Source organism: Sceloporus occidentalis, unplaced genomic scaffold (genome assembly GCF_023333645.1).
Source record: "Sceloporus occidentalis isolate IW3139 unplaced genomic scaffold, rSceOcc1.0.p SCAF_1, whole genome shotgun sequence".
Taxonomy (NCBI): Eukaryota; Metazoa; Chordata; class Lepidosauria; order Squamata; family Phrynosomatidae; genus Sceloporus; species Sceloporus occidentalis.
The window spans coordinates 121,730,737-121,758,223 of record NW_028316981.1 but is presented as its reverse complement, the minus strand read 5'-3'; the positions used below and the strand labels follow the sequence as shown (position 1 = coordinate 121,758,223).

The following is a 27,487-nucleotide window of genomic DNA, read 5'->3' as shown; positions in this document are numbered from 1 at the left end:
CTAGTGAAAGATGTGGCAAAGAGAGTGAGCTCATGTAGGGAGGTGAAAAGTGGGAGACACCACCACACAAAGCTATCAGCAAGGCTTACGATAGTTTTAAGGGACCCTGAAAAGAAGTCTCATGCAACCCTTATCCCCACCATGGTCTTAAAGTCTGTTCATTCCCCTTGTCTTTCTTGCGCACTAATACCTTGATTGAAGACACCTTGCCACCTCCTTTTCCTCTCACTGCCTCCCTACTGCCCCCTTTCCCCCTCATTGCTCTCGGGGGGGGGGCATGCCACCCACTTGGGATTCACTGTTTTAATCTAAAGACTTTAGGGAACAAGGCACTGAAAATATTAATTGCCAGGTGGTTGTAAGCATGCCTATTTCTATGATTCAGCAAAGGTGCCAAAGGTAACAAACTGTACGGCCACATTCAACTCGATGTATGTCAGTTAGTACTGCCTATGTTGTATGAGGCTCTCTGGAGGATGTCTGTGATGCAGCTGGATAGAAAAAAACATCCACACGTATACGACATTATAAAATAGATAAATACAAGTGTGTACAGGCAACCTTTGGGCAAACAGTCCGGCAGTCAGTGAGGTAATGGAAGGCAGCCACATATGGTGGAGGCTTGGGTATTTCCGACCGAATGTGGATCCAGAGAATGAGAGGCTGGTACTTATATGAAGGTTCATTCTTGGATGGCCCAGAGGAGGAATCCACTCCCTCAAAACAAATAAAATAAAAACAAATGAAAACAAAATAAATGAAAAATAGAACATAACTAGCCTTTCAAAATAGGTGCACAGTTGTCTAGGACAGTATTTATAATGAAACTGATGTGAAGGGAGAGGAAGGCAGTGGAAATAACAGAAAAAAACTTTAGCTTTGGACGCCTGCTTCATCTGCTGGCGCACAGGAATAATCCAACCGTATGAGGATTGCTCCTCTAGGCCATCCAAGAATGAATATTCATGGTAAAGAATTTGAAAAAGAATTTGAACTATAACCTCATTAAGGACTTATGGCAAAGTCTTTAAACCTCGCAAATGAAATGGTATGTGTAGTTGAATCAGTTTATTTTTCTTGGGTCTATATTATGTTTATTCTGGCAGGGACAGCATTTCTGGAGCCAAGCACGACTTTGAGATGAAATGGAGACATTTTAAGTATTATATTTAGACAATCTGATTGTCCAAATGACAGTGTGGTATGCATAGTATAGACTTTTCATTTCATAGTATCTGCCTATTTGCCTTGGTTAAACGAAGGGGTGGAAATCTTCTGATGCTAGCGTTTTTTTTCTCACATTGTTAATTCAGTATTTTGATTTCCTTTAGCAAGATATTCAACTTAGATTAAAAACTAGGTATGCCTAAATTGCTTTCTTTCTTCAAGTACTGTATTCAGATTTAATGTAGGGAGGGGAGAATGATTAATGTTTGCCGAGATTTTTGGTTTTTGTAGCCAGAGCAGATTCACTGAACTTTTTGTAAGAGTCTCAAGTAAAACTAGGTAGATAGCATGGCAAGCATAACCATATTCGGTATATTTTCACAATCTACAGAGGCTAACTGATAGACTGTTTTAGTGTTTTCTAACTAAGCTGCAAATATTCATAAGATACTATTGCTATTAGAATTACCAGTTTATTTTCTTCAAGGCTTCAGAGTTTTCTGTGGTACTACATACTGCTGATGTGAAAATGTTGAGGTGTTAATACTTCAGTTGTGGTTTCCAAATTGTGGACTGTGAAGCCTTAGGATTCTGTGATAACTTCTCAGAGGTTCCTAAGTAAGAACAGCAGTAGTGGACAGCTTTCCTGAAGGTCTATTGCTCACCACTGCCAATGTTTCCTTGCAGCTGAAGAGTTCCAGTACAAAGTGATGCATTCCTTATTTGTGCAGTGTGGCACTGAGCGCCAGTAGGACTACCATATACAGTGGACCCTTGTTATGAGCTGGGGTTTCGTTCCAAGAACCCCCATGGATAACAAAATCTGTGGATGCTCAAGTCCCATTAAATATAATGACATATCAAAATGGTGTCCCTTATAAAAAATGGAAAATCAAAGTTTGATATTTGAAATTTATACTTTTATTGAACATTTTCAAACCGTGGATGCTTGAATGTGTGTATAAAAAATCCGTGTAGAAGAAGGGCCGACTGTATACTTGACTATAAGCCGACCTTGTGTTTAAGCCGAGATCAACTTTTGGGGTCAAAATTGTGGCTTTTTGTATGACTTGTGGATAAGTTGAGGGTCAGACTTAAGGAGGCAGCCCAGCTAGGGAGAGGCTCTGGGCGATCGATCCCCCTTCCCAGCATCCCTTCAGCTGGGCTCTCCCTTGCAGAGGCAGCCCAGTTGGGGAGAAGCTTGGGACAAAGTACCGTATTGACTGGTTTATAAGTCGACCCAGGTTTTTGGGGTCAGTTTTTTTATCTAAATTCCTCAACATATACACGAGTATATATGGTACATGAACTGAGTTTCCAGCTTAGGACACACTTCAGAAGCCTCTCTGATATACAGGGTTCTAGGCTATAGAGACAGATGTTTGTTGCTAGACAGGTTTACATGAAAAGGGTAGACCACTGTCTAAGAATACTTTTGAAATGTTAATGTTGGTTGTTCAGGAATGACTGTGATAACTAATTAAGCTATTTGTGTTTGTAGTTGCACAGAAACTCTGCCACCTGTTGGGAATGAATGTAATGGAATTTACTCGAGCAATACTTACTCCACGTATTAAAGTTGGCAGGGACTATGTCCAGAAAGCACAAACCAAAGAACAGGTAAGCTCTGATAAGGAGAATGATGCAAACTTTTCCACTGATTCCTTTTGTCCTGGGAGATGGTGTGGCACCTTCTGTGTAATTATTAATATATGTATAAAGTCTCAGATCTAGAGCCTTTACAAGCTGCTGAGAGGTTAGTTTGTTGTTCCAGCAGTAATTGCATCATGGGTTCTGGTCAGTACCTCCCCATTGGTTATTAGCCTTAGAGTGGTTGTTGAGAAGCCCAACTTCCAGACTAAGGAGAACAGACTAGGTGGCAGTTCTAAGCATGAGACAAGTTTAATATATATTTGTAACTATTGTAGGTGTACACTCAAGACAGGGTCTTGTTCAGATCTAGCTTCATAAAGAAGATAAATTCAGTTCAGATTGCCTTTGAGTCGGATGAGACTTTGGAAGGTCTGAAGCTTTTTATCCTCTCCATTATCTGCTTTGAGGAAATGAGCAAGTAGCTACAGTCAGCCCACCCCAACTGTGGGCTTGCCATCTCCTGAGTGGAGCATCTGTGGAGAACCCTGCCCTATTCTTCCCAATACTGACACATGAACATGGCCATGATCTGCCATTAAAAACACTGAGACCTGAGGTCCCATGGTTTTTAATACTGACAGCGGGTTCCAGAACATAATCCTTGCAGATACGAAGGGCCACATATACGAATCCCCACAGACAAAATGAATTTGATAAATTTGATAAAATTTGCAATTTTAGTAAATCCGAAGTCTGCCAAATTTCAAAGAGATAAATGCCGAAGCTATCAAGCTGGTATCTTCTACTTTTTAATTTTTTTAAAGAACAAATATTCAGTTCCTATTTATATTTGTAGTTATGGATTAAATTTGTAGGTGTATTTGCTCACTTCTAATAAAATGAAGCCTGCAAAATATAAAAAGGATAAATAGAAGCAGTTTTGTGCAAAGAAAATCTTTAAAGTTTGGGGAGCAGGAAACAGAATTATCTCTCTGTGATTTCAGGAAGAGACTTTCTTTTGAAACTGGCATGTATTACAGACACAACCTTAGTATACTCTCATCATTCAAAAATGATAGATGCAGGTATTGTTAGAGATTCAATGGGTGAAAAATCACTTTTAAGGAATTTGTTTACCATTCAGTTCAAGTAGACTCATGGAGTCTGACTTACAGAGTAGATGAATGGGTTGCACTTCTGAGAAAACATACGAGTGTTCACTATACAGTGCATGAGAAAAGTATTTAAAGTTTGAGAGGTTTTTTTTGAAATTGACATGCCTTCCTTTTTATGGAATAGTTGCTGTATTTCTTATGCATGCTATACAACCGTGGATGAGAAGACACTCGTTTTGATTCTCATTAAGACATCAAGTGACCTAATTTGTATTTCTTGAACTAACAGAGTCAGCCTTCCATATCTACAGATTTTATATCCACAGTTTCAACTGTATTCTTGTACTGTATTTTAATTTTAATTAAAACTATTCTTTAAAAATTTCCAAAGCAAATCTTGATTTTGCCAAAGTTTTTAACTCTGAACAAAATGTATATATAGTGAAAAATTGCACATAAAATTCATACTTTGTGCTAAGTAGTTTGTTAAACTGAGTGCACTAGGGAAAGTTTTATTAAAAATTCTCATGAATATTTATATGCTAGTCTATTGCAATGGTTCGTAATGTTTTCTTTACCAAAGACACCCTTTAAATATTTTTATTGCCACACACCCTCAAGATTTAAGATTTAAATATCTAAAGTGCATCAAATATTTGTTTCAGTGCTATTATAATATTTTATTGGAATGATTTCATACAAATTTAATAACAACAACAACAAAAGAAAACCAACCAGAACAAGAAATATAGCATCTGAACATTCTCTGACTATGTCAGCATATGTGATTGATAATTTCTTAGTTTGTGTAATTATTTTTTATTATATAATACATATTTAAAAAGACCCAAATATACAAACTGTCATACATACAAATAAAAGATAACACGAACAACAACATTTTAGCATGCATCAACAACATAAAACAACATAAAAACATTTAAAAAAACTTATTCGTAATCTTCTTTTATTAATCTTCCTAACTCACTTAAGATCACCTTAACATTATCTAGCTTCTAAATCTCTTTTTAATTTCATTTAGCCCAAGATCTTGTATCTTTCAGTTCTTTATATTTCGATTATTTCCAATGCTATTCCAAAACTAAATCCCAAAATACAGATAGAAAGAAAAAATAAGGTATTTTCCTAATCAAAATTCCAACCATTTTTCTCATATATTTTTAGAGAGTTCCCAATCTCTTCCATTGATTTTTGTGACATATCATTCAAAATAGATATTAAGATATCTAAATCCATTGCCTCTCTCAATTTAGTAAACCACCCTTCTTCTGAGGAAGTCTGTTCTTTTTTCCAATATTAGTATCCTCGCAGATGGTGATCACATGCAATGCAACTCGTAAAGTCTTTTTATCTAATTTTAATTTGCTGTTCATATTTAGTAAAAAATACTTGATGTTCTAATGGTATTTTAATCTGAAGTATCTCCTCCATTAATTCCTGTATTTTCCTCCAGTATTTTTCTGCTATTGGACATTTCCACCATTGGTGAAAAATGTTCCTTTTGGTTTCTGGCATTTCCAGCATTTTATATTCCCAGTTTTGTAAATTCAATTCAATTTAAAAGGAGACATATGCATCATTTTTTTAAAAAAAACTTTGTAATCTTGGCACAAAGTGAATTTATTAGTAGCCTTCCAAATTTCTTCCCATGTTTCCAATTGAATGGGTTCACCAATATCATGTGCCCATTTTACCATTATGTGTTTTACAGCTTCATTCTCTAGGTTCCTTGTCTTTAGAATTTTATAGTATTTTGATATGTTTCTTCCTTTATCCATAATTATCTTATATATCTCATTTTCCTCTCTTTAGTTTCTATAATTATGCCAAGCCATGATCAGTGCAGTAAGACCAGTTACATTCCACTCCTCTAGGTCCTCCTCTGTCTTTGTGTGTGAGAGAGAGAGGGGCGGGGAGATTTAGATTTAGTATGTATTCATGTGACAGAGAAATCCTTGTTTCCATGTAAATTTTGTAACATTTCCTGCTTCTCCCTCCAGAACTATGAAAGGGCAGCTCCCATGCCCCCCAATAAAGGTGAAACATTTCCTACCTGTCTAGGAGGCTGAGCTCTGTTCTTTTAACTCTTAGCGGACGGAGAGGTAGAAATTTGTATCCCTCCCTATCCCATGCATAGCAAACTTTGCATTTGCCTGGCTTTCCCCTTAAAGAAGCAGAGGACTGGTTGACTTTGCTTCATATTCAACCTGAGGAAGAACACTGTGAGTCTTCCAGGCTTGCTCCCTTCTTTGCCCCATGTTCCTTTTTACCAAATGGGAGACGAGGTCAGTCCTGGCTGCACAACCCTTGCACTGGAAATGCACATATGTTATCACACATGGACATTTCCTTTTTTTTGTTTTGTTTTTAGTTTATGGACTTTAGGGAGGTGATGACCAGTCTGGCAAAAAGGTGCAGAGTTTTGGCCTAAGGCTGCTGGGCATTGTTCCAGCTAGCCAGGCCCTCTCCCCTCTCCTCCCTTGAAAACCCTTCCACATTGGAGGGACTTCTCCCTTGCTACGGAGACCAGGGATACAGCCTAGTGGGAAAGATGCGCTGTATTTGGGAGGTTGTGGGGCTGCAGGAGGAGAAAGAGAGATTCTGTTCCCCACTTTGAAACCTCAAACTCCTCAGGGACAGCCAAGGGGTAATGCCATGATGTCATGGAGAGCCCAAGGCGATGCCATTTCCCTCCCTGCCATTGATTGGATGCTATCCACAAGAGTGAAGATAGTTGTGAGGTCATTGAGAGGTGGGATCTCAGCATCTTCATCAGTTGGTTTGCTTCCCAAGAAAAAGGACCACTGACATCACACAGCAAAGCCAAGAGAGTGCTCAGGCACTTGCTGTCTGTCCATTACACAATCCTCAACAGTCTAGGGGCTCTTTTCATAGAATCATAGAGTTGGAAGAGACCACAAGTCCAACACCCAGTCATGGCCAATCAGACAGATGGCCATCCAGCCTCTATTTAAAAACTTCCAAAGAAGGAGACTCCACTTTCCTCCAGGGAAGTATGTCCCACTGTTGAACAGCTCTTACTGTCAGGAAATTTCTGCTGATGTTGAGGTGGAATCTCTTTTACTTTCTTTTCTTCACTTACTATGTTCTAAAGGAAAATATTTAAATGATGTATCAGTGGCACCTATCTCCAGTGAAATTGACCAAAATATATAAAAGAACTAATAACAAATGCTGGGAATGCAATAAAGAAGAAGTCTCATTTTTCTATTTATGGTGGAAGTGTAAGAAAGAAAAACAAATTGGATCAATATAAAATTACAAATGCAGAAAATACTGAAGTTAAAATCAGAGAATCCAAAACTTTTTTTAAATTATGGATGAAAACTCAGTGGGGGGGGGGGGGAGATGGAAAAACTGTTTGTGATATGTAGGCCCTAGCTGCTGTGATTTGGATCCAGGACTCTCCGTGAATACCACAATCTGAATGCTCAAGTCCCATTGTAGAGTCATAGAATCATAGAGTTGAAAGAGACCTCAAGGGCCATCAAGCCCCCTCCCCCCCCCCTTTTTTTTTTTAACCTTTGGTTACAAATGGAAGTACAGAGTCTGTAAAGGACCTCTTTTGTTTTCATAGTTTATTAAGAATAAGCATAAACCAATAAAAAATAGGAGATACCATCAATATTAATAAAAAATAAATTATTTTGCCTTTACTACTTCTCTATACTTAGAAAACATAAATCACCCATTTCCCTTAAAAGAACTGAGAAAAGGAGCCAAAACCTGGCATAGCAATGATCAGATAGTCTTAAATAAAAGGCATCCTGTTAACATATTTTTAAGAAATAATTTTGGGAAGTAGATACGTGAACATCTTGTCATAAACATTTTATTGATAATTTAAAAAAATATTCCATAATCCATTTCCTTCATTTTTCTCCAATTTTCAATTTTTTCAATTTTCCTGAGAAAAAAATAATAGATAAATTTGGCATTTTCTCCAAATTTTGCCTTTCCTCATGTCCAGGCCTTTGAATCTCTAATCTAAACTGATGACAACTCGCAGTCTTCCTGACAATAGGCAATGCTGAGTGAGACTGATGGAAGTTAAATCCAGAATATTTAGAGAGCATCTGGCTGAAGAAGGCTGCCTTAATATGTTGCTTAATTTTCAGGCAGACTTTGCTGTGGAGGCATTGGCAAAAGCCACATATGAACGCCTTTTCCGCTGGCTTGTTCATCGTATTAACAAAGCTCTGGATAGAACGAAGCGACAGGGAGCTTCCTTCATTGGCATCTTGGATATTGCTGGATTTGAAATCTTTGAGGTATTAAAACAAATTCCAGTATTTAACCTACTTATGTTTTATGTTTAACCACCAGTAGTGTCACTTGTGTAGATGTTGCAAGTCTCTACCCACAGTTTCACTTGTTGTATATACTGCAAGTTTTTTGTTAAGAAAACATTACATTGAAACATCTGGGAATTCGAAATTGCACCTCAGAAAAATGTATTGCTACGAGCTCTGTATCATGGGTAGGAAACTGTTACAGTTTAGGGGCCACATTGGCACCTTATGGCCTGTTCAACATTGCTGCCCCCAGTGCCTGGTTTTTTAAAAATGCAACAAAAACGCTCCAACGTTATGTGTGGTCACATGCCTCAGTGGCTGGTCCTACTGTTTCTAAGCATCTATGAGATGCATTTTCTGTTTTGTAACTTGCCTGTTTTAAAATATGCGTAGGTTTCTGCATATCAACCAAATACCTAGTAGATGATTTGCCCTCGAAAAGATACTTGTAGTGTATCCAGTGTGAAAGCTATAAACCTGTAGCCTTAATTTTTTTATGCATTCCCCAGTTAAACTCCTTTGAACAGCTTTGTATCAACTACACCAATGAAAAGCTGCAGCAGTTATTCAACCACACCATGTTTATTTTGGAACAAGAAGAGTATCAAAGAGAGGGCATAGAGTGGAACTTCATTGATTTTGGACTGGATCTGCAGCCCTGTATTGATTTAATTGAAAGACCTGTAAGTTCTTATTCACAATATCTTAAGTGCCTACAATATTTTCATTCAAGATGTTTTCTGTATAAGAGAAAGTTTACTGATTTCCATAAACCTTACTCATCAGTTCTTGATGTGCTAAACCAAAGAGTATATATTTTGGCTATCTATTTTGGCTATTTTGTTAACAAATATAGCAGCCCTCCCCATTTGACTTATGATTTTTATTTCTTCTTCGTGGTCTCAGTGAATCACACAAATGGGTTATTCTGCGCCTGCACAGGAATGCTTGGAAACTTCTAGAATCTCTGGGCAAAAGTTAGTTTGCAACCTTCTGCAACTTTTTGGTGGTAGCTTCGGCCACCCCATATATAGCCCCTAATGGATCCGCTCTTCTCCAGTTCCTTCATTCCGTTGCACTTAGCAGCTCGAGGAACTTTGCTAGTTTGGTTTACCTTGCTATCGGCCTTTCTTGTTGAAATCTCTGGACTTCTGACCAACAGGATTGTTCTTGACCACTCTCACAGACTATCCTATGGACTTTATTACCAATCTATGGCTTGACTACGGTATTCTTGACTATCCTTTTTGACCATGGCCTCTTTTAAAAGATGTGCCAAGTGCTGAGTTAAGATCCCAACTTTGGGCGGACATGACAAATGCGTCCTTTGCTTGGGGGAGACCCATATTCCCCGGGATTGCCCCAACTGTAAGGCCATGACTACTCAGGCCTTGAAAAATCGAAATCAAAAGCTGAAGGCTTCCCTTTATGAAAAGGTTCTCCAACCTTCTCCAACCTCTACTTCGGCTCCGCACCTAGAGCCTTTCATAAGGCCGTCCACTTCAGTGGCCCCAAAGGAAAAATCCCTAAGATCAGGGAAGGCTCTGTCTGGGGATACTTCAAAGTCCTCCAAGAGGAAACATGGAGACAAACAAAAGTCCTCCAAGTCCTTTTTGACCGAGCAAGACCACCCTAGATGGGACAGATCTGCCTCCCCTGTGGCAAAAGCCCATCGTAAGAGCCCTTTCAGCACTATCTCGGCGCCCCTGCCAGACGTGGTGCCCACTGCTACTCTGACCCTGATGGCAGTTCCGGCCTCAGTTCCGACTCTTTTAAACCAAGGGTGCTTCTGTCGAGCCATCTGACTTTGACAGATGACCATCTGCAGATTGTCAACCTTGACCAGAGCTCCGAATCGGAAGGAGAGATCCCAGATCCTGATCCTTCTATCTTCACTCAGAGAGATAGGTCTCGGTCCCATTTTCCTCCACGTAGAGACTGGGCCATGCTTGGGATGGAAGCCGATGAGGCCCAAGCTCACAATCAACCAGACCGTAATCTTTTTACTCTTTACCCTGATCTTGTCTTTTTACTCTTTACCCTGTTCATCAAACCAGGCAATACCTCTTGCCTGTGGATGCCACACACCTCTGTCGTAATCTGCCGGGCCTGACCAGAGTGATGCCCTTGTCTCAGACACAGAGGGATACTATCCCGACATGTTCTGGAGATTCTCAATGGAGACGCTTAACCCCTCCTAGAGACGTTTTGCCTGAATTGGAAGGCACTCCAGACCGATGCCGTATGAGGTCCTGTTCTTGGTCCCGGTCACACTCTCATGTTAAGGAAAATGCAACATGGGACATACAGTAATAGAAATAAAATATGTATGTGAAAGTCACAATGACTAAGCAAGAGCAATTAAGAAGCTACACAGGTGAAAAAGCTAATGTAATTTAGAAGTCTTGAAAGTCAAGGACAGAATTATAGAATGTACAATTGGAAACACCTGAGATTCATTAAGTGTACAAGGTAAAATGATGAAATACTTGGGTTGGTCTTAAGTGTGGGTTGAACTTTGTGAACCAATCAAAATGAATGTACACACCCACTGGGTGGAAACTGACTAGTGGGTGGTGATTAACAATGGCTATAATAATTGCAATGTTTGCCAATGTTTTTTTGTTGGGTAGTTGGAGTAGTTTGGAGATATTGTGGAGTATTGGAGATTGTGATTTTGTAGGGCATATAGTATTTGTATATAGTAGAATAAAGTAGATCTTTTATATAAGACTACTGAGTTGTCTGGTGTCTTGAGTGAAGATACAAGAGCCAGCAGAATCCTGGAGAAGTTTGGAGACATCTGAGGAAGAAGAGTGAGAAGGCTTGGAGAGTTTGTCAGGGTCTTCAGCCTATTCTCTGAAACTCTGCTGCTTTGAAGAAAAGCATTAACCACTGACCAAAGCTGGTCAGCTCTGCTGCATAACAAGGTGGTGAGTTAGAGCCAGAGGTGAAGAGCTACAACTGCCATCATCCCTGACATCTCATACACCTAATTTTGAAGATGACAGATCTTCATCTTCTCAGAGATTTGGTGAGCCTAATGCCCCTTCTCCCACGGATGATGTCAGATCATTCTCCGACAGAATCATCCGGATGCCATCTGCTCTAGGCCTGGAGGTCTCCCAGACTGATGAGGATGCGCGCGATTCCATAGAACAAAGAATCCATGGCTGCACTCCAGCCCCTCCATTTCTGGCTTACTTACCATCTTTGGAAAAGATTGCCAAGAGATCTTGGAGCACCCCTGCCACGATTGCATCCACGTCACACAAGATAGAAAACCTCTATCGGGTGACACCGTCTGGACTAGCTTGGCTTTTTCAACATCCAAAGCCTAACTCAGCCATTGTGGAAGGGTCACAGATGACTTTTGCACCCCATCCATCTTCTTCCCCCGCAGACAAGGAGAGCAAGAAGATAGACAGCTTGGCCAAAAAGTTTTATGCCTCTACAGCTCTGGACATGAAAATCGGCAATTATGCTGCATGCATGGGAGCCTATATATAGCTCTTGATGGAAAAGATGGACCCGGCCATCAGCAAGCTCCCTGACAGGAAGAGACTAGTAACTGCCCTCTGTAACGAAGCTCACTTGGTTGGAGGACAGCAGATTATCTCAGCTAGGCACTCCACTGATTGTGTCTCAAGATTCTGTCGGGATCCATCGCCCTCAGACGCTATGCTTGGCTTCGCTCCTCTGACCTCACTCCACAGGCCAGATCAGCCATAGAAGACATGCCCTTCGACAACTTTGGATTGTTTAACCAAGAAACTGATGCAAATTTTAATTTCCGCTACAGGATGAAAACAGCAGCAAAGAAGCATGGCATGTCCTCCTCCTCAGCACGATCACCACATCAGAGATACAGTTCTCAACACCCTTGGTATCCTCCAAACCAAGACTGGCCATACCAACAGCAGAAGCGTCAGTACCAAGCTCAGGACAGATCTTCCCAACGTCAGCCTTCCCAGTCTTCCTCTGCCTCTTCTGATCGTTGACAACCTTCTCAGCCTAGATACCAACAAGGCTATAAGAAGAAGGACACTCGAGGCAAGAAAAGATACTGAAGTGTTCCCGCGCAACTGTCACCATCTTCGGTGATATGTTAAAGCCATACTTTATAATAATAATAATAATAATATTTATTTATTTATATACCGCCCTGTGGCAAACCAATCCGGGCGGTTGACAACAGTAAAATATAATATACAACAATTAAAAACACTTTATCCCTCCCCCCCTTAAGACAGTATTAAACAGTATAACATATTAAAACACAATATCAAGCATAAAAACAGCAATTAAACTAAAAACCCTGATATCCCTCTGTTGATCCTCGACCATCACTAAGATGGGGCCACGGGAGGAATGAGGGAATCAGGGACCCTGGGCCGGGATGGTTAGTCTGGAAAGGTCTGCCGGAAGAGATCCGTCTTGACCGCTTTTTTAAAGCTGTCTAATGATGTTATCTGACGGATCTCATTTGGCAGGTCGTTCCAGAGTTTGGGGGCGACAGCAGAGAACGCCCTCTGGGAGGTCGCCGCAAGCCTAGATTTTAAAGGCTGCAGTAAGTTCCTCCCAGAGGACCGGAGAGCGCGGGGAGGATTGTACGGGAGGAGGCGGTCCCTGAGATAGCTTGGACCCAAGCCATTTAGGGCTTTAAAGGTGATAATCAACACCTTGTACTGGGCCCGGAAGCTGATAGGCAGCCAGTGGAGGGACCTCAAAACCGGAGTAATGTGGTCCCTCCTAGATGTTCCTGAGACAAGCCTGGCTGCCATGTTTTGAACCAGCTGTAATTTCCGAGTCAAGCACAGGGGTAGCCCCATGTAGAGTGCATTACAGAAGTCAAGGCGTGAGGTTACCAGCGTGTGCACAACTGTCTCGAGATCCCTTACTTCCAGAAAAGGACGCAGCTGGTGTATCAGCCGAAGCTGATAACAGGCACTCCTGACCGTCGCATTTACCTGATTTGTCATCAGGAGCGGAGAGTCAAGGAGCACCCCCAGACTGCGAACACAGTCACTGGAGGAGAGTGTGACCCCATCCAGGACTGGAGGTTGCAACCCAATTCTTGGTTTCGGGGCCGCTACCATGAGCACCTCCGTCTTGTCTGGATTCAGTTTCAATCTGTTTTTCCTCATCCAGCCCATTACCGCCTGAAGACATTCATTGAGAGAAGAGATGCCATCAGAATTCGAGGCCGACGAACGAGATACGGAGAAATAGATTTGGGTGTCATCAGCGTACTGATAACACCCAGCACCATGACTCCGTATTATCTCACCCAGCGGCTTCATATAGATGTTAAATAACATCGGGGACAAAATAGCCCCCTGAGGAACCCCACAAGTGAGGTACCTCTTACTGGAGCTACAGTCCCCGAGTAGCACCCTCTGAGACCTGCCCGAGAGGAAGGACCGGAATCACTGCAAGGCAGTGCCCCCGATACCTAACCCCCTCAGGCGGTCTAAGAGGATGCCGTGATCTATAGTATCGAAAGCCGCTGAGAGGTCTAAGAGCACCAGCAGGGTCACACTCCCCCTGTCAATGCTCAGACGCAGATCGTCGGTCAAGGCAACCATGGCAGTCTCAACCCCAAAGCCTGTCCTAAAGCCGGTTTGAAATGGGTCTAGATAATCGGTTTCATCCAAGACAGCTTGGAGCTGAAGGGCAACCGCCCTCTCGATCACCTTGCTCAAAAATGGCAGTAATGACACTGGCCTATAATTCCTCATATCCAGGGGGTCTAGGGAAGGTTTTTTCAGGAGTGGCCTAACCACCGCTTCCTTTAAACAAGATGGAATATGTCCTTCCCTGAAGGATGCACCGATGATATCCGAAAGGAATCTCATCAGTGCATCCCCCCCCCGGACGGCCAGCCATGATGGGCAAGGGTCGAGAGGGCAAGTTGTCTTCCTCACCTTACCAAGCAGTTTGTCCATGTCATCAGTACTCACAGATTGGAACTGATCCAGTATAACTACATCGGCGGAGTCACTGGACGCCTCACCAGTCGACTCTGTTCCAATGGTGGCATCTAGGTCGGCTCTTATCTGAGAGATTTTGTCTGCAAAGAAGTTGTTAAACGCGTCACAGCAGGCCGTCGTCGGGTTAAGTAAGGGATTTGGCGCAGGGGGCACCTGCGTCATTTCCCTCACCACCTTAAACAGCTCTACTGGACGGGACTCTGCAGACGCAATACGTGCAGAGGAGAAGGCTCTCTTCGCTGCACGTATTGCCTCCCGATAGGAACGAAGAAAGTTCCTATGGCGAGTTCTGTCGGATAAGAGTCGAGTCTTCCGCCACCTGCGCTCTAGCCGTCGTCCAAACCGCTTCATCTTCCTCAGCTCTGGCGTGAACCAGGGCCTCCGATTTGGGGCGGGATGGCAAGGGCGCTTGGGAGCGATCGTGTCAATAGCCCTGGTAAGATCGGTGTTCCAGGTATTGACCAGAGCATCGACAGGATCACCGGCATTCCCAACCATTAAACCCTCTAAGGCTTTCTGGAATCCAATTGGCTCCATCAGCCTTCTAGGGCGGACCATTTTAATGGGTCCGCCACCCCCGGTGGGGCAGATATTGGCTCTAAGTTTCGTCTTGACCAGGAAGTGATCCGTCCATGACAATGCGGAGGTACTTACCACCTCCGCCCACGGATATTCCTGTTCCGTACTGAAGACCGCATTGAGTGTATGACCTGCACAATGTGTGGGCCCTTTGACCAATTGGGATAGGCCCATGTTTGTCATGGTCTCCATGAACTCCCAAGCTGCACCTGTTAAACTGGTCTCGAGCGGGATGTTGAAGTCCCCCAAAACTAAAAGTCTGGGGGTCTCCAACAACAGCTCAGAGACCAGCTGTGTCAGCTCGGTCAGGGAGTCTGCTAGACAACGGGGTGGCCGGTAGACTAGCAAAATCCCCAAACTATCCCTGGTCTTTAGGCTAAGGTACATACACTCGAAATGGACTGTGTTCCGGACAGGTATCCTGGCCAAGGTCAGATGGTTCTTACAGACTAGAGCCACTCCGCCCCCCCGCCCACTTCCCCTCACCTGCTCGCTGACAGAGTACCCAGCTGGGAGGGCCTGCGCCCATATGGCAGTGCTATCCTCTCCCAGCCAGGTCTCTGTGAAACAAGCCAGGTCGGCATCTTCATCCAGGAGGAGGTCCTGGATGATATGGGTATGTTTAACACTTGGGCTTCTATCACCTCTGACTCCTGGGTCTTAGACATCATTCGTAGGGATTATACCCTTGAGTTCAAAGAGTTCCCACCCACCGGAGCTATTCTTTCCACCATCCCCTCAGACACTCTTCTTGACAAAATGAGCACACTCTTAACAAAAGGTGCCTTCTAGACCCCTCTCGGGCTCGATACTGCTTTTTCTCCAAATATTTTACGTTCCTGAAAAGGGACTCCGGTATTAGACCCATTTTGGACTTGTGTCAATTAAACACCTTTATTGTTTATTGCCGTTTCAGAATAGTAACCCTTGCCTCCATTTTACCACTCTTACAGAAAGACTCCTGGTTCATGACTCTAGATTTGAAAGATGCCTACTTTCAAATTATGATTTGGGAAAACCATCGGCGGTTCCTTGCCTTCGCCATCGGTACCTAGATGTTCCAATACAGAGTTCTGCCGTTCAGCCTCTCCATGGCTCCAAGAGTGTTCATAAAATGCATGGTACCGGTAGTCTCCTACCTCCATCAACAGGGAATTACAGTCTTTTCCTACGTGGACGATTGGCTCTTCACGGCTCCATCCCGAGAGACATTGCTTCAGAACATCCACTTTGCTCTGTCCCTCTTGGACTCCCTTGGTCTCAAGATCAACTTGGAAAAATCAAATCTGACCCCCTCCAAACAAGTCAGATTCATTGGGACAATTCTCGACTCCGAGACTTCCATGACATATCTGCCACAAGACAGGTTCCAGTCCCTTTGCTCAGCAGTCCAAGCATGTCTTCCACAAAGATGCATACAGGCTCATCTTATTCAGGTAGTCATGGGACATCTTCCCTCAACCACCTTTGTCACCCCTTGGGCGAGACTCCATTTGAGACCATTCCAATACTGGTTCCTTTCTGTGTTCGATCCCACCCGGGACTCTCCCTCCAAGATGCTCACCGTTCCAAGACCAGTTCAAAGATCACTATGGTGGTGGCTACAGCCCGACAACATGTGTATCGGGATGCCCTTCCTGCCCCCGCAGCCAGACATCACTCTCACAACAGATGCCTCTCTTCAAGGTTGGGGGCCCACACCTTGAGCTTCACCATCAAGGACAGATGGACAATGACAGAAAGCCACCTTCACATCAATGCATTGGAGATGCTGGTGGTGGAGAAAGCACTCAGAGCCTTTCAATCACTCCTTTCCGACAAGGTAGTGCTCTTGCTGACGGACAACACCACCGTCATGTACTACCTCAGCAAACAAGGCAGCACGAAGTTCCAGACCCTACTGGACATCACTCTCAGAATCTGGGACTGGTGCATCAACCACAAGATTCTTCTCCACTGCATACAGCTGCCAGGAAAAGAAAACGAACTAGCAGACCAGATCAGCAGGTCTTCCAATACGTGCCACGAATGATGTCTCCATCTGGACGTGGTCGGCCTTCTTTTTTAACTATGGGGGCAGCCAACGATCGACCTTTTTGCCTCACCTCTCAACACATACTGGCTAACGTTTCGCTCTCGGATCCGTGCTACGGGTTTGTTGGGAGATGATTTCCAGCTCAAGTGGACAGAGGGACTGCTGTATGCATTCCCTCCCTTTCCTCTCATCATGAAAGTATGGCAAAGATCACATCAGACCACTCCAATGCGATCCTGATCACCCCGTAGTGGCCGAGGCAGTCTTGGTTCGCTCCTCTACTGTATCTCTCCCAGGGGACTTAACTCCAGCTGGAGTTCCATCCTGACCTTCTGTCCCTACATGACGGTCCTGTTCTCCATCCCGACATGGAGACTCTCCCATTGGTGGCATCGAGGATCTCACCTTGATATCTTTATCAAGCAACATTAGAGATGTTCTTTTGGCATCCCAGAAGCCTTCAACACAGAAGTCTTACCAGTACAAATGGGACAGGTTTCTTGCCTTTCAGGACAGAGACATCCCTCCATCCCAGATGTCCATCCCTACGATCCTGGAATTTATGATGTCCCTAGTAGATGCGGGACTCTGCTTAACTTCTATCAAATGCTACCTCTCAGCCATCTGCTCCCACTACCATTTTGAAGGCAGGCCTTCTCTTTTCAAAGACCCCTTGGTAAAGAGGTTTCTCAGGGGATTCAACAATCTTCATCCTCAGTACCGACACCAGCATGAAGTTTGGACTTTGTGCTTTCCTGCTTGGCATCCAAGCCCTTTGAACCCATGGCCGCCATAGACTTGAGATTGCTGACCTGGAAAACAGCTTTCCTTGTGGCCATTACCTCTGTTCACCTGGCAGGTGAACTGTGTGCCTTATGGATGGACCAGCCTTATCTTCATTTTCACAGAGACAAAGTGGTCCTCCGTACCGATAACACCTTCCTGCCCAAGGTGGTGTCGGCCTTCCACTTGAACCAGGACATTGTGTTGCCGACCCTGGCCCCGAACCCAACTACCGACATTGAGTGCCAGCTCCATGCCTTGGATGTTCAGAGGGCATTAGCCTTCTACCTGGATAGAACTTAGGGTTCAAGGCACTCCGAGTGGCTGTTTGTGTGCTACTCAGAGGCCAAGAAGGGACTACCTGTGACTGCACAGAGGTTCTCGAAATGGGTGGCCAACACCATCCACCTCTGCTATGAACTGTCAGGTAGACCTCTTCCAGTTTGGGTTCGGGCCCATGCAACGCGTGTGGTAGCTGCAACCTCTGCCTTTTTGACTGGGATCTCTTTGGAGGATGTTTGCAGAGCTGCTGTCTGGTCCCAGTCACTAACTTTCATCAAACATTACAGGCTGGACATCAGAGCCAGACAAGATGCAGCCTTTGGGAGAGCAATGTTGCTTTCTGGATTACATTGACTGAATGTTGTTTCTTGCTTTCACTTTCAGGTTTCACTTTCAGGTGGAAGTGACAGTTTACTTAAACAGTTTGGTGATTGACCTATGGCACTGCATATGGTTGACTTACATGTTTGACAAATGACAACAACAAGTTTACTTTGATATGCATATCTTTATTGTGGTTAATAAATTCAGTTGTTGAACTTGACAACCTGTGTCATGACACTCCCTCCTCCACTGACCTAAACTTGTTAGTCTGAACCCATTTGTGCGATTCGCAGAGACCTCGAAGGAGGACAGGTTGCTCACCTGTAATGGTATTTCTTTGAGTGGTCATCTGCGAATTCACACAAACCTGCCCATCCTTCCCTCAGTGTCCTGCTCACTTTGCTAGCTTATTTGGAACTGGAGAAGAGCGGGACCATTAGGGGCTATATATGGGGTGGGTGGAGCTACCGCCAAAAAGTTGAAAAAGGTTGCAAACTAACTTTTGCCCAGAGATTCTAGATGTTTCTGAGCATTCCTGCGCAGGTGCAGAATAACCCATTTGTGTGAATTTGCAGATGACCACTTGAAGAAATACCATTACAGATGAGCAACCTGTTCTTATTATCACACTTGTGTAGTTCAAAATGGAACTGCTGAATGTGGCTTACAAAGCAAATTTTAAAAAAACCAAAAGTGAATTTTAAAAGCACATTAAAACTATGCACTTAAGTTTGGATATTCTAACATGCAGTATTTGTTTCACTTGACCTTATTTTAAACATCACGTTGGTACCTTGAAATATTCCCAAGGTGAGCTTAATTATTAAAAAACTTAAATTGCAGGAGCCATTAATATTTTTTGAATATTTTTTTCACTGAGGTTTTTTTATTTTATTTTCTTGTCCTGTATCTTACATGGGGGAGCCAGTATTATGTAGCAGTTTGAGTGTTGAGCTGGGACTCTGGGATACCTAGGTAGCTATCCCCACTCAGCCATGAGAATGCACATTCTCTCATCCTCAGGGAAACTCAGTGGCAAACCTCTGACTAACCACATCTTGTCAAGAAAACCCAAAGGTAGAATTGACATAATTTGAAGTTGACTTGAAGGTACATAAAAAATATTTATATAATACTTATTAAACCAGATTTATCTCGATGGCTTTGATTATATCTCAGATTATTTTTAGCTATAGCAAGATATATCTTGGAAAGCAGAATATCACATTGGCTGGATTGGCTCACATTAACATTTTTTTTGCTTTATAATGGCATCCCCCTGCATTTTTGTCAAAACATAAAATCTTCTCTCACTCTTACATGTACTTATACATACCCATGCCTTGCTTTATTAGTTTTTATCAGATAAATTAAGTGACTATGGGGACAGTACATATAAGAACAAATTGAAACTAGTAACAGTTTTCAAAAAAATCATTTTCAGGCTAACCCCCCTGGTGTACTAGCTTTGCTTGATGAAGAATGTTGGTTTCCTAAAGCAACTGACAAGACTTTTGTGGATAAACTGGTCCAAGAGCAAGGAACTCATTCCAAATTCCAAAAGCCACGACAGCTGAAGGACAAGGCAGATTTTTGCATCATTCATTATGCAGGAAGGGTAAGAATTGCATGCTATTCAGTTGCTTGAATTTTTTTAGCATATCCCACTGGAGAAAATGTAAGAGGATTCATGGTAACTTGTCTCTGGAAGGAGTGTGGTGCTTAGTTAGGACTGGAAAGTCTATTCTGTGCCATGCAAAAACTGTGAATGCTGATGTCTTTTAAAACAGACTTTTCACCTATTAAGTATCTGTCAGCTCACTATTTAATATTGCTCCCAAGGATATCTAGATATGTTCAAAATGTTTGTCACTACTTTATAGTCCTTGCAAAATAAATCTTGTACATTTTAATTCACTAGAGATTAAATATGCACGTAACAAATTGGGAGCAAGAGGAACCATGCTTGTCTTCATCTCTGTCCTTTGATTAATGTTCTAAATTGATAATGTTCTAAAACGGCGGTTCTCAACCATTGATCCTTTGGTTGTTTTGTACTTCAGCCCCCAGAAGCCTCCATGAAAATGATCAGTGATGATGGATTCTGGGAACTGAAGTTCAAAACATCTGGAGAACCAAAGGTTGAGAGCTACCATTCTAGACAGAGTGATGGAGGGAAGGGAACTGATGTCTGTGAAGAAAGAACTTGAATAGATGCTAGATCTTAAAAAGTCTCAAAAGCAAGGTCAGAAGAAACTTTGTCATTTCTTCTTAAATTCCTCTACCTGTAGTTGGCAAAGTCACAAAGTGGCTTTCTACATTTTGCCCGGCCCTAGTCATTTTTCACTTCTATGCTAATGTAGGCTATGCTCTGGCTTTAGGACTTTACTTGCTGAGAAGAAAAACTGACTGTCAAAGATGCACTTTCAGAAGTCTCTAAGAGATTTATTCCAGTCAGCTGCTCAAAATGTAATGAACCCATTGTATGTGAAAAGGTGTTTTTGTCAACAATAACATATTGTGATCTAAGTGGTAGTAAATTGTGAGTTATGGAAAATGAAGCTTGTCTGTAGAAAGGCCTTTTGACAGCAAATGACCAACTGCTGAAGTTGTTACACTGCAGTGATTAGTCTAAAAAAAAGTATAAAGCCCTGTTCAAAACACCTGCCATCAGTTAACACAGAATGAAATTCTGTGGTTGTGCCCTTCAGCTTCCTTATTTTTAGGGCCTTGGCAGCCACATATTCAGTATTAATCTAAAAAAAATGGGATTCAGTGAATGTATATAGAAGGCTTCCAGAGTTGTTTTTTGGAAAAGTAGCTTAACTTTGCTAAGGACCAGTTGACATTATCCACTGTTTTCATTTATTTAATTCTAGGTGGACTACAAGGCAGACGAGTGGCTTATGAAGAATATGGACCCTCTGAATGACAATGTGGCCACTCTTCTGCATCAGTCTTCAGACAAATTTGTTGCAGAGCTCTGGAAGGATGGTAAGAATCTGCTCTGAATGATCTAAGACAAACTAATTTGTCATCTGTAAGGTCTTGGGTAAATGAGGTATACAGTGCGCCCTTGCTTTACGCAAGGGATCCGTTCCAGACCTCTTCACGTAAGGCAAATAGCATGTATGCTTGAACCTCATTGAAAATAATGGGGCTCATGCATGATGTGTGGTGTGGCGTGCATGCCATGGGCACGCACACCAATGCAACTTGGTCGCCTGGCTTTCACTATACACGAAAATGTTTTCTTTCACTTCTAATTCTCTTTCTGCCAATTATGACAAAACAGTTATTATGACATTACTACATTTATCTTTTATTTTGAACACTAAACAGTATTCTAGATTAGTATCCTTTAATATTTACTTTATTACTTGGTTTCGCAGTATTAAGAACACAAGAACAGCCCTTCTGGATTAGTCCAAAGACCTATGTAGTCAAGGATCCTGTTTCCCATACAAGGGCTATTATTGTCTTCTCCTTTTTCCTCAGTATGTCATATTCAAAAGAAGGTGCATCTGACTATATATCCATTTTGATTGCCATTAATAACCATAGCCTCTGTGAACTTACCTAGTTCTTTTTTATAGCTTATCCTAAAGGCAGCAGATCCCATATGATCTTGGAAGCTAAACAGGGTCAGCCCTGATCAGTACTTGGATGGGAGGCCATCAACAAATACCAGGTGTTGTAGGCTTCAGATGAAGGAATTGGCAAAACCACCCCTTTTCTTGATTAAGTATTTCTTGATTAAGAAGACCTTATGAAGTTCATGAGATCACCATACTTCAATTGGTGACTTGAATTTACTATCACGTAATTCTGTGGTAGTAAATTCCACAGTTTGGTTGTCTATTGTGCGCAGTACTTTTGTTTTGAATATTCCTCAATCCAGATTCATTAGATGATCTCAAGTTCTAGTATAATGAGAGAGAGGAACATCTCTACACTTTCTTTACATGACACATAATTTTATAAATCTATTATATCCACCCACAGTCACTTACATTGATGTGTCCCATTTTAAGTTTTCATTGTAGAACAGTTGTTCCTGTCTCCTAATAATGTGCTTTATCTCTTGCTGCACATTTTCTACCTCTACAATACCCTTTTTGAAATGCAGTATGACCAACACTGTGTATAGTGTTGCAAGCACAGCCACAATAATACTAAAACATGCTGAAAATTGACTTGATATACAGGTAGATTTATGGAACCAGATTCTAGAATATATAATGACTGTGATATGGTTTATATGACTGCTCATCTGACACTATTGTACAGGTTGAGTAACTCCTATCCAGAAATCTGAAATATTCCAAAATCTGAAACTACCACAGATTATCCACATGGGTGGCTGAGATAGTGTGACACCTTTCCTTTCTGATGATTCAGTGTACACAAACTTTGTTTCATGCACCAAATTATTAAAAATATTGTGCATAAAATTATTTCCAGGCTATATGTATAAGGTGTATATGAAACATAAATGAATTTCATATTTTGACTTGGGTTCCATCTCCAAGATATCTCATAATGTATATCAAACATTCCAAAATCTTCTAAAATACAAAACACTACTGATCACAAGCATTTAAGATAAGGAATACTCAGCCTGAATGTATTACAGAACAACAAGTGCCAGCCATGAGTAGTGTCCAAATTTCAGTTACTTTTTCACCCCTCTGTGGATGCATCATGAAAACTGGGCTTATTCTTGCACACCCGTGTCATATTCCAAATGTTGTAAAAGATGTATATGGAAGTTCTCTCTCTCAATGTGCATATAGTATTTCCATACTGGAGAGACTGTAAATCAGCTCATAGTATGAATGAACAGTGCTGATGCGCTTATGTTGTTGCATTTTTAAGTAATACTCAATATATAATGTGGAATCGTGATTTTGTGTTTACTTATAGCAGCTTCAACAGTCAGCAGTCAACTTAAGGTTCCAAGTCTAGGTCCTGAATTGAGTACTCTGTGTCTAAGACCAAGTGGCCAGTGTACTTGGTTAAAGCTTGCTTGCAGTTCTAAATGGTGTTCTCTTCACTAACTGGAATGTCTTGTGTATCTGCTCTTTATTCTTGCTGTACCGTAGAGATTCACAATTTTCAGAGAGCCTCTTTCTATGACAATGTTACTGGTCTTCCTGATACACCAGGTGAATGAATTTTTAAAAAATGAATAGGGCTCCTAAAAGCAGGGCTTGAATCTACAGGAAAGTCATCTTTTGCTTGTAGGCTAGCATGGACCTTTCATTTCATCCTAACTATATCTTTGCCTCCGCAAGGCAAGTGTTCTTGTGTGCGTATTCTTCAGTTGCTATTGCATATATAAGAGTGTCTTGTTTTATGTATTGCACTTTTAAGGAGCTTTGCAAGTAAGTAGCTGCATTTTGAAATTCAGGCTTGCTTTTCCAACATAATATGACTTGGGGTATTTGAACCAAGGAGTGTCCTTGATCAGGTATGTAGGTTATCTGCATTAAAGTAATTATACAGATATATATCACACACATGCTCACACATGCAGGAAGGTTAGTGGTATTTCATAGTATATGTTGCATATTTTGGATTTGGTGTTAAATACTATGTTGAACTTTTTTTTAATTTGTTTCACAAGCTGCTTAGTAGTGTTACTATTAGATGCCAGCATGGTCTAGTGCAGGGGTAGGCAACCTTTTTGAGCTGGGGGCCGGGTTGCTGTCCCTCAGACAACTGGGGGGCCGAAGCCGGAGAGGTGGAGCTTCCACCCCCCGGGGGCGGAGCTTCCATCCCCAGGGGAAAGGCCACCTCCTCTTTGCCGGCCCCTGATGGGGCCCCAGGCCCTGTCAGAGGCCGGGAAAGAGTCGGCGGGGACCGCCAGCGCTGGAGGCCTCCCCGTCTTTGCCGGCCCCTGATGCCAGAGGCCCGCCGCCGCAGGAGCCCTCCTGGAGGGCCCCAGTGACGGCAACGGGCCTCCCAGGGGCCCCCTGCCGCCGTCGGAGCCCTCCTGGAGGGCCCCAGCAACGGCAAAGGGCCACCCAGGGGCCCCCTGCCGCCGTCGGAGCCCTCCTGGAGGGCCCCAGCAACGGCAAAGGGCCACCCAGAGGCCACCTGCCATCGCCGGAGCCCTCCTGGAGGGCCCCAGCGACGGCAGCGGGCCTCCTAGAGGCTGGCCGCCTGTCGCGGCTTTTCGCCGCTCTGGGCGGCAAAATGACGGCAAAGTCTCGCGCGACCTCGCCGCCATTTTGGGCGAAAAAATGGCGGCGCCCATAGCGGCCTCTGGGGCTATGGGCGCCGCCATTTTGCCGCCCAAAATGGCAGCGCCCAGAGTGGCGAAAAGCTGCGATGGGCGGCCGTGGCGGCAGCGACGGCAACAGCAGCCAGGGGCCGGTCGCCAGGCCTCCACGGGCCGCATCTGGCCCACGGGCCGGAGGTTGCCGACCCCTGGTCTAGTGGTTTGAACATTGGACTACAACTCTGGAGACCACGGATTGAATCCCTGCTCAGCCATGGGAACTCACTATGGGATGGTTTCCATGGATTGTATGCATCCTTCAGGTCCCAACCAACTGACCTTAGGCAAGTCACACACTTTCAGCTTTAGAGAGAGGCAAAAGCAAACCTTGCTCTGAACAAATCTTGCCAAGAAAACCCATTGATAGGGTTGCCTTAGCGTCACTATAAGTCAAAAGCAACTTGAAGACACAAAACAGCTGCCTTGTGGAAGAGAGTCCTTCCTTACTTGAGCCATTAAGTTCAACTATATTGCTCATTCTTAGAGCAGTTCTAAACTTACACTAAACCTTATTTGACCAGTTCCTTTACTAGGAAGTAATCTCAATTGAACACAGCATGCGCTAATCTGGGTGAAAAAATATAAGATCTCACTGGCACAAAGTGGATAGAAAAGAAAGGCTAGCAAGCACCCCCTGTTGCCTGCCTTGGATCCCATTTTTTTCTTCAGGTCCAGTATCCTTAAACAATGCTGGCTATGGGGCCTAGGACAGTTCATTACAGATGGTTCACTGTGGCTGCTTTGGTGCTGCCAAATTAGCATGGCTTGTTGATCACTGTCATTTTAGTATGGCCAATTGAGTGAAGCTGTTTCAGTGTTGATCAGAGCAAAGAACTTACACTAGGGAGTGCTTAAATGCACTGATGATAAGTGGTATAAAAATGTATTTGCTATTGCTATTGCTAAACACTGCTTTTTCAGCACGGCAATTTAAACAAGCAGCCACTTAGGGAGTGCTTAAATGCACTGATAAGTGGTATAAAAATTTAATTGCTATTGCTAAACACTGCTTTTTCAGCATGGCAATTTAAACAAGCAGCCGTTTCAGTGCTTCTCTGTCACCAAGCTCATTTCAACACAAGCAATGGAGTTGCCGAATGGGGAAGGTGATCAGAAGATGGGTGTGTGTGAGGAAAACAGATAGATGATAGGGTTTGGGGAAAGTGATTAGATTATAGGGTGAGTGAGGAAGGCGATTAGATGAAATGGGCAAATGGGGAAGATAATCAGGGGAAGGGGTGAGTGAGAAAAACTGATAGGAACTAATTGACTTCTCCAATGCCTTTATTTAAGTGGGCTTTCTGATACAGCACCCCTGAAACAGCTATGCTGTGCTTGATGACCATACTTTATAGTCTCTTTTTCTGCCCTTTATAGTCTGTTGGGCTCATAAACCAAAAGTCACAGGAAAAGGATCCTGCCTCTTCCTTGGGAAGGAGAGAAGGGAATGTGGAATTTGATGTTGAAAAATATGAAGATTTTTTAGTCATCTCAGCTCCTAATCAGCTGCTAATCAGCCACTCAGATGCCTGTGTTCAAATGCATTTGATGATAGCCCTTTCCAATTGTGGGCTTGGTTACAGTTTAAATTGCTGTAGGAGTGTTGAATTGTCCACTCTGATTGGCTCTGAAAAAGCTGAAAGAACAGTTTTGAGTCGTCCATTGTGCTCCATCAGCCACACTGATCAACTGACCATGCTAAACCAGCTGTGCTGAAGTGGCCACAATGCATCATCCCATTGCAGCTGGATAGCTAGTTCTAGCGACTATTTGACTGTCTTACTATATCCTCACACAATATCATACTTGCAATATTATGGGAAATTAAAGTAGCCATCTCCTAATTCTATGATTGCTTGCCACTCCTGCTCCAATAAGAGCATCCGTTTCTACTGTGGGTGAAGGGCCCAGTCACAGAGCACCCCAGAAAAGAAATTGGATTTGTGGAGATCTCTGCTATATTTACCTGTTGGGAATAAGAAAATTTGGTCCCTCAGTAAGAGACAGAGAAGGATGAGAGATCTCCCTCCCTCTTCTGCTTGGACTTATTTATTTGGCCGGACAAAATTTCTAGGTAAATATGGCTACTAAGCTAGTGCTTAAATATAAGGCTAGCTTAAGGAATCCGCTTTAGTTCATAGTAGCTTTTTAAGGTCCCATCATAGTATGCTACACATTTTGTAAGACTGCTCTTATAAATTAATATTATATAAACCTCAGATGCTTTAAAGTTAAATACGTTTATATGGTTGCAGAATTAAGCATGGCAGTGTGCTTGCTGTTGCTAATTAAATCTGTTTATGTGCTATGCTTCCTTGCAACTGCTAGAGGCTTTTGAAATCTACTCGCAATAGAAACTGTATTTTCTGAAATCAGGCGTGATTGTGCCCTTTTCTAAATGTGGCCCATTATAGTATCAGATCTTTGTTTAAATTTGGGTTAGGATTTGATTCGTTTTTCACTTAAGGATAACATTGTTAGGCTTTCTGATAGATTGAATTCATTTAATACAGTTTTTAGCATCCGCATACATTTTTGGAGGGTGAAGGTTAAGAGAGGTGACTTGTTTAAATATTTGAAAGGCTGTCATACTGAGGATGGAGCAAGCTTGTTTTTTTATGCTCCAAAGAATAGGACACAGAATAATGAATGCAAGCTAGAGGGAAAAGAAATTGGAATACGCTGTTGTATGGTAGAGTCTTTTTCTTTGCAGGTTTTTAAACAGAGGTTGGAGGGCCATCTGTTGAGTGGGTATTTTTTTCTTGGCAGGAGGTTGGACTAGATAATCCTTGAGGTCTCTTCCTGATTTATGATTCTGTGAAGTACTTCTGTGGGCAGTGTCCATGTTGTAAAGATTTTCAATTATCTGAGATTGTGAACAAAAGGATTGTGGACAAAAAAGATTTATTCTACCTTTTTTCCCATGTAGTTTAATTGCATTCCTATTTATAATCTTTAGTGATTAAGGCTATTATTCAAAACAGCTTCATTTA

The 27,487-nt window shown here is 42.6% G+C and overlaps 1 protein-coding gene across 4 annotated transcripts in view; it reads left to right on the top strand.

Annotated features, from left to right (window-relative positions):
- The window catches only part of LOC149322059 (myosin-10), a 123,138-nt gene that overhangs the window by 54,823 nt on the left and 40,828 nt on the right, over positions 1 to 27,487 (top strand). For all 4 annotated transcript variants that reach the window (XM_089533993.1, XM_089533985.1, XM_089533965.1 and 1 more), the window contains 5 exons: positions 2,669 to 2,787; positions 8,036 to 8,188; positions 8,722 to 8,895; positions 19,653 to 19,826; positions 21,088 to 21,202. In XM_089533993.1, the coding sequence (XP_089390119.1) occupies positions 2,669 to 2,787; positions 8,036 to 8,188; positions 8,722 to 8,895; positions 19,653 to 19,826; positions 21,088 to 21,202 (735 nt within the window). The remainder of the gene's footprint in view (positions 1 to 2,668; positions 2,788 to 8,035; positions 8,189 to 8,721; positions 8,896 to 19,652; positions 19,827 to 21,087; positions 21,203 to 27,487) is intronic.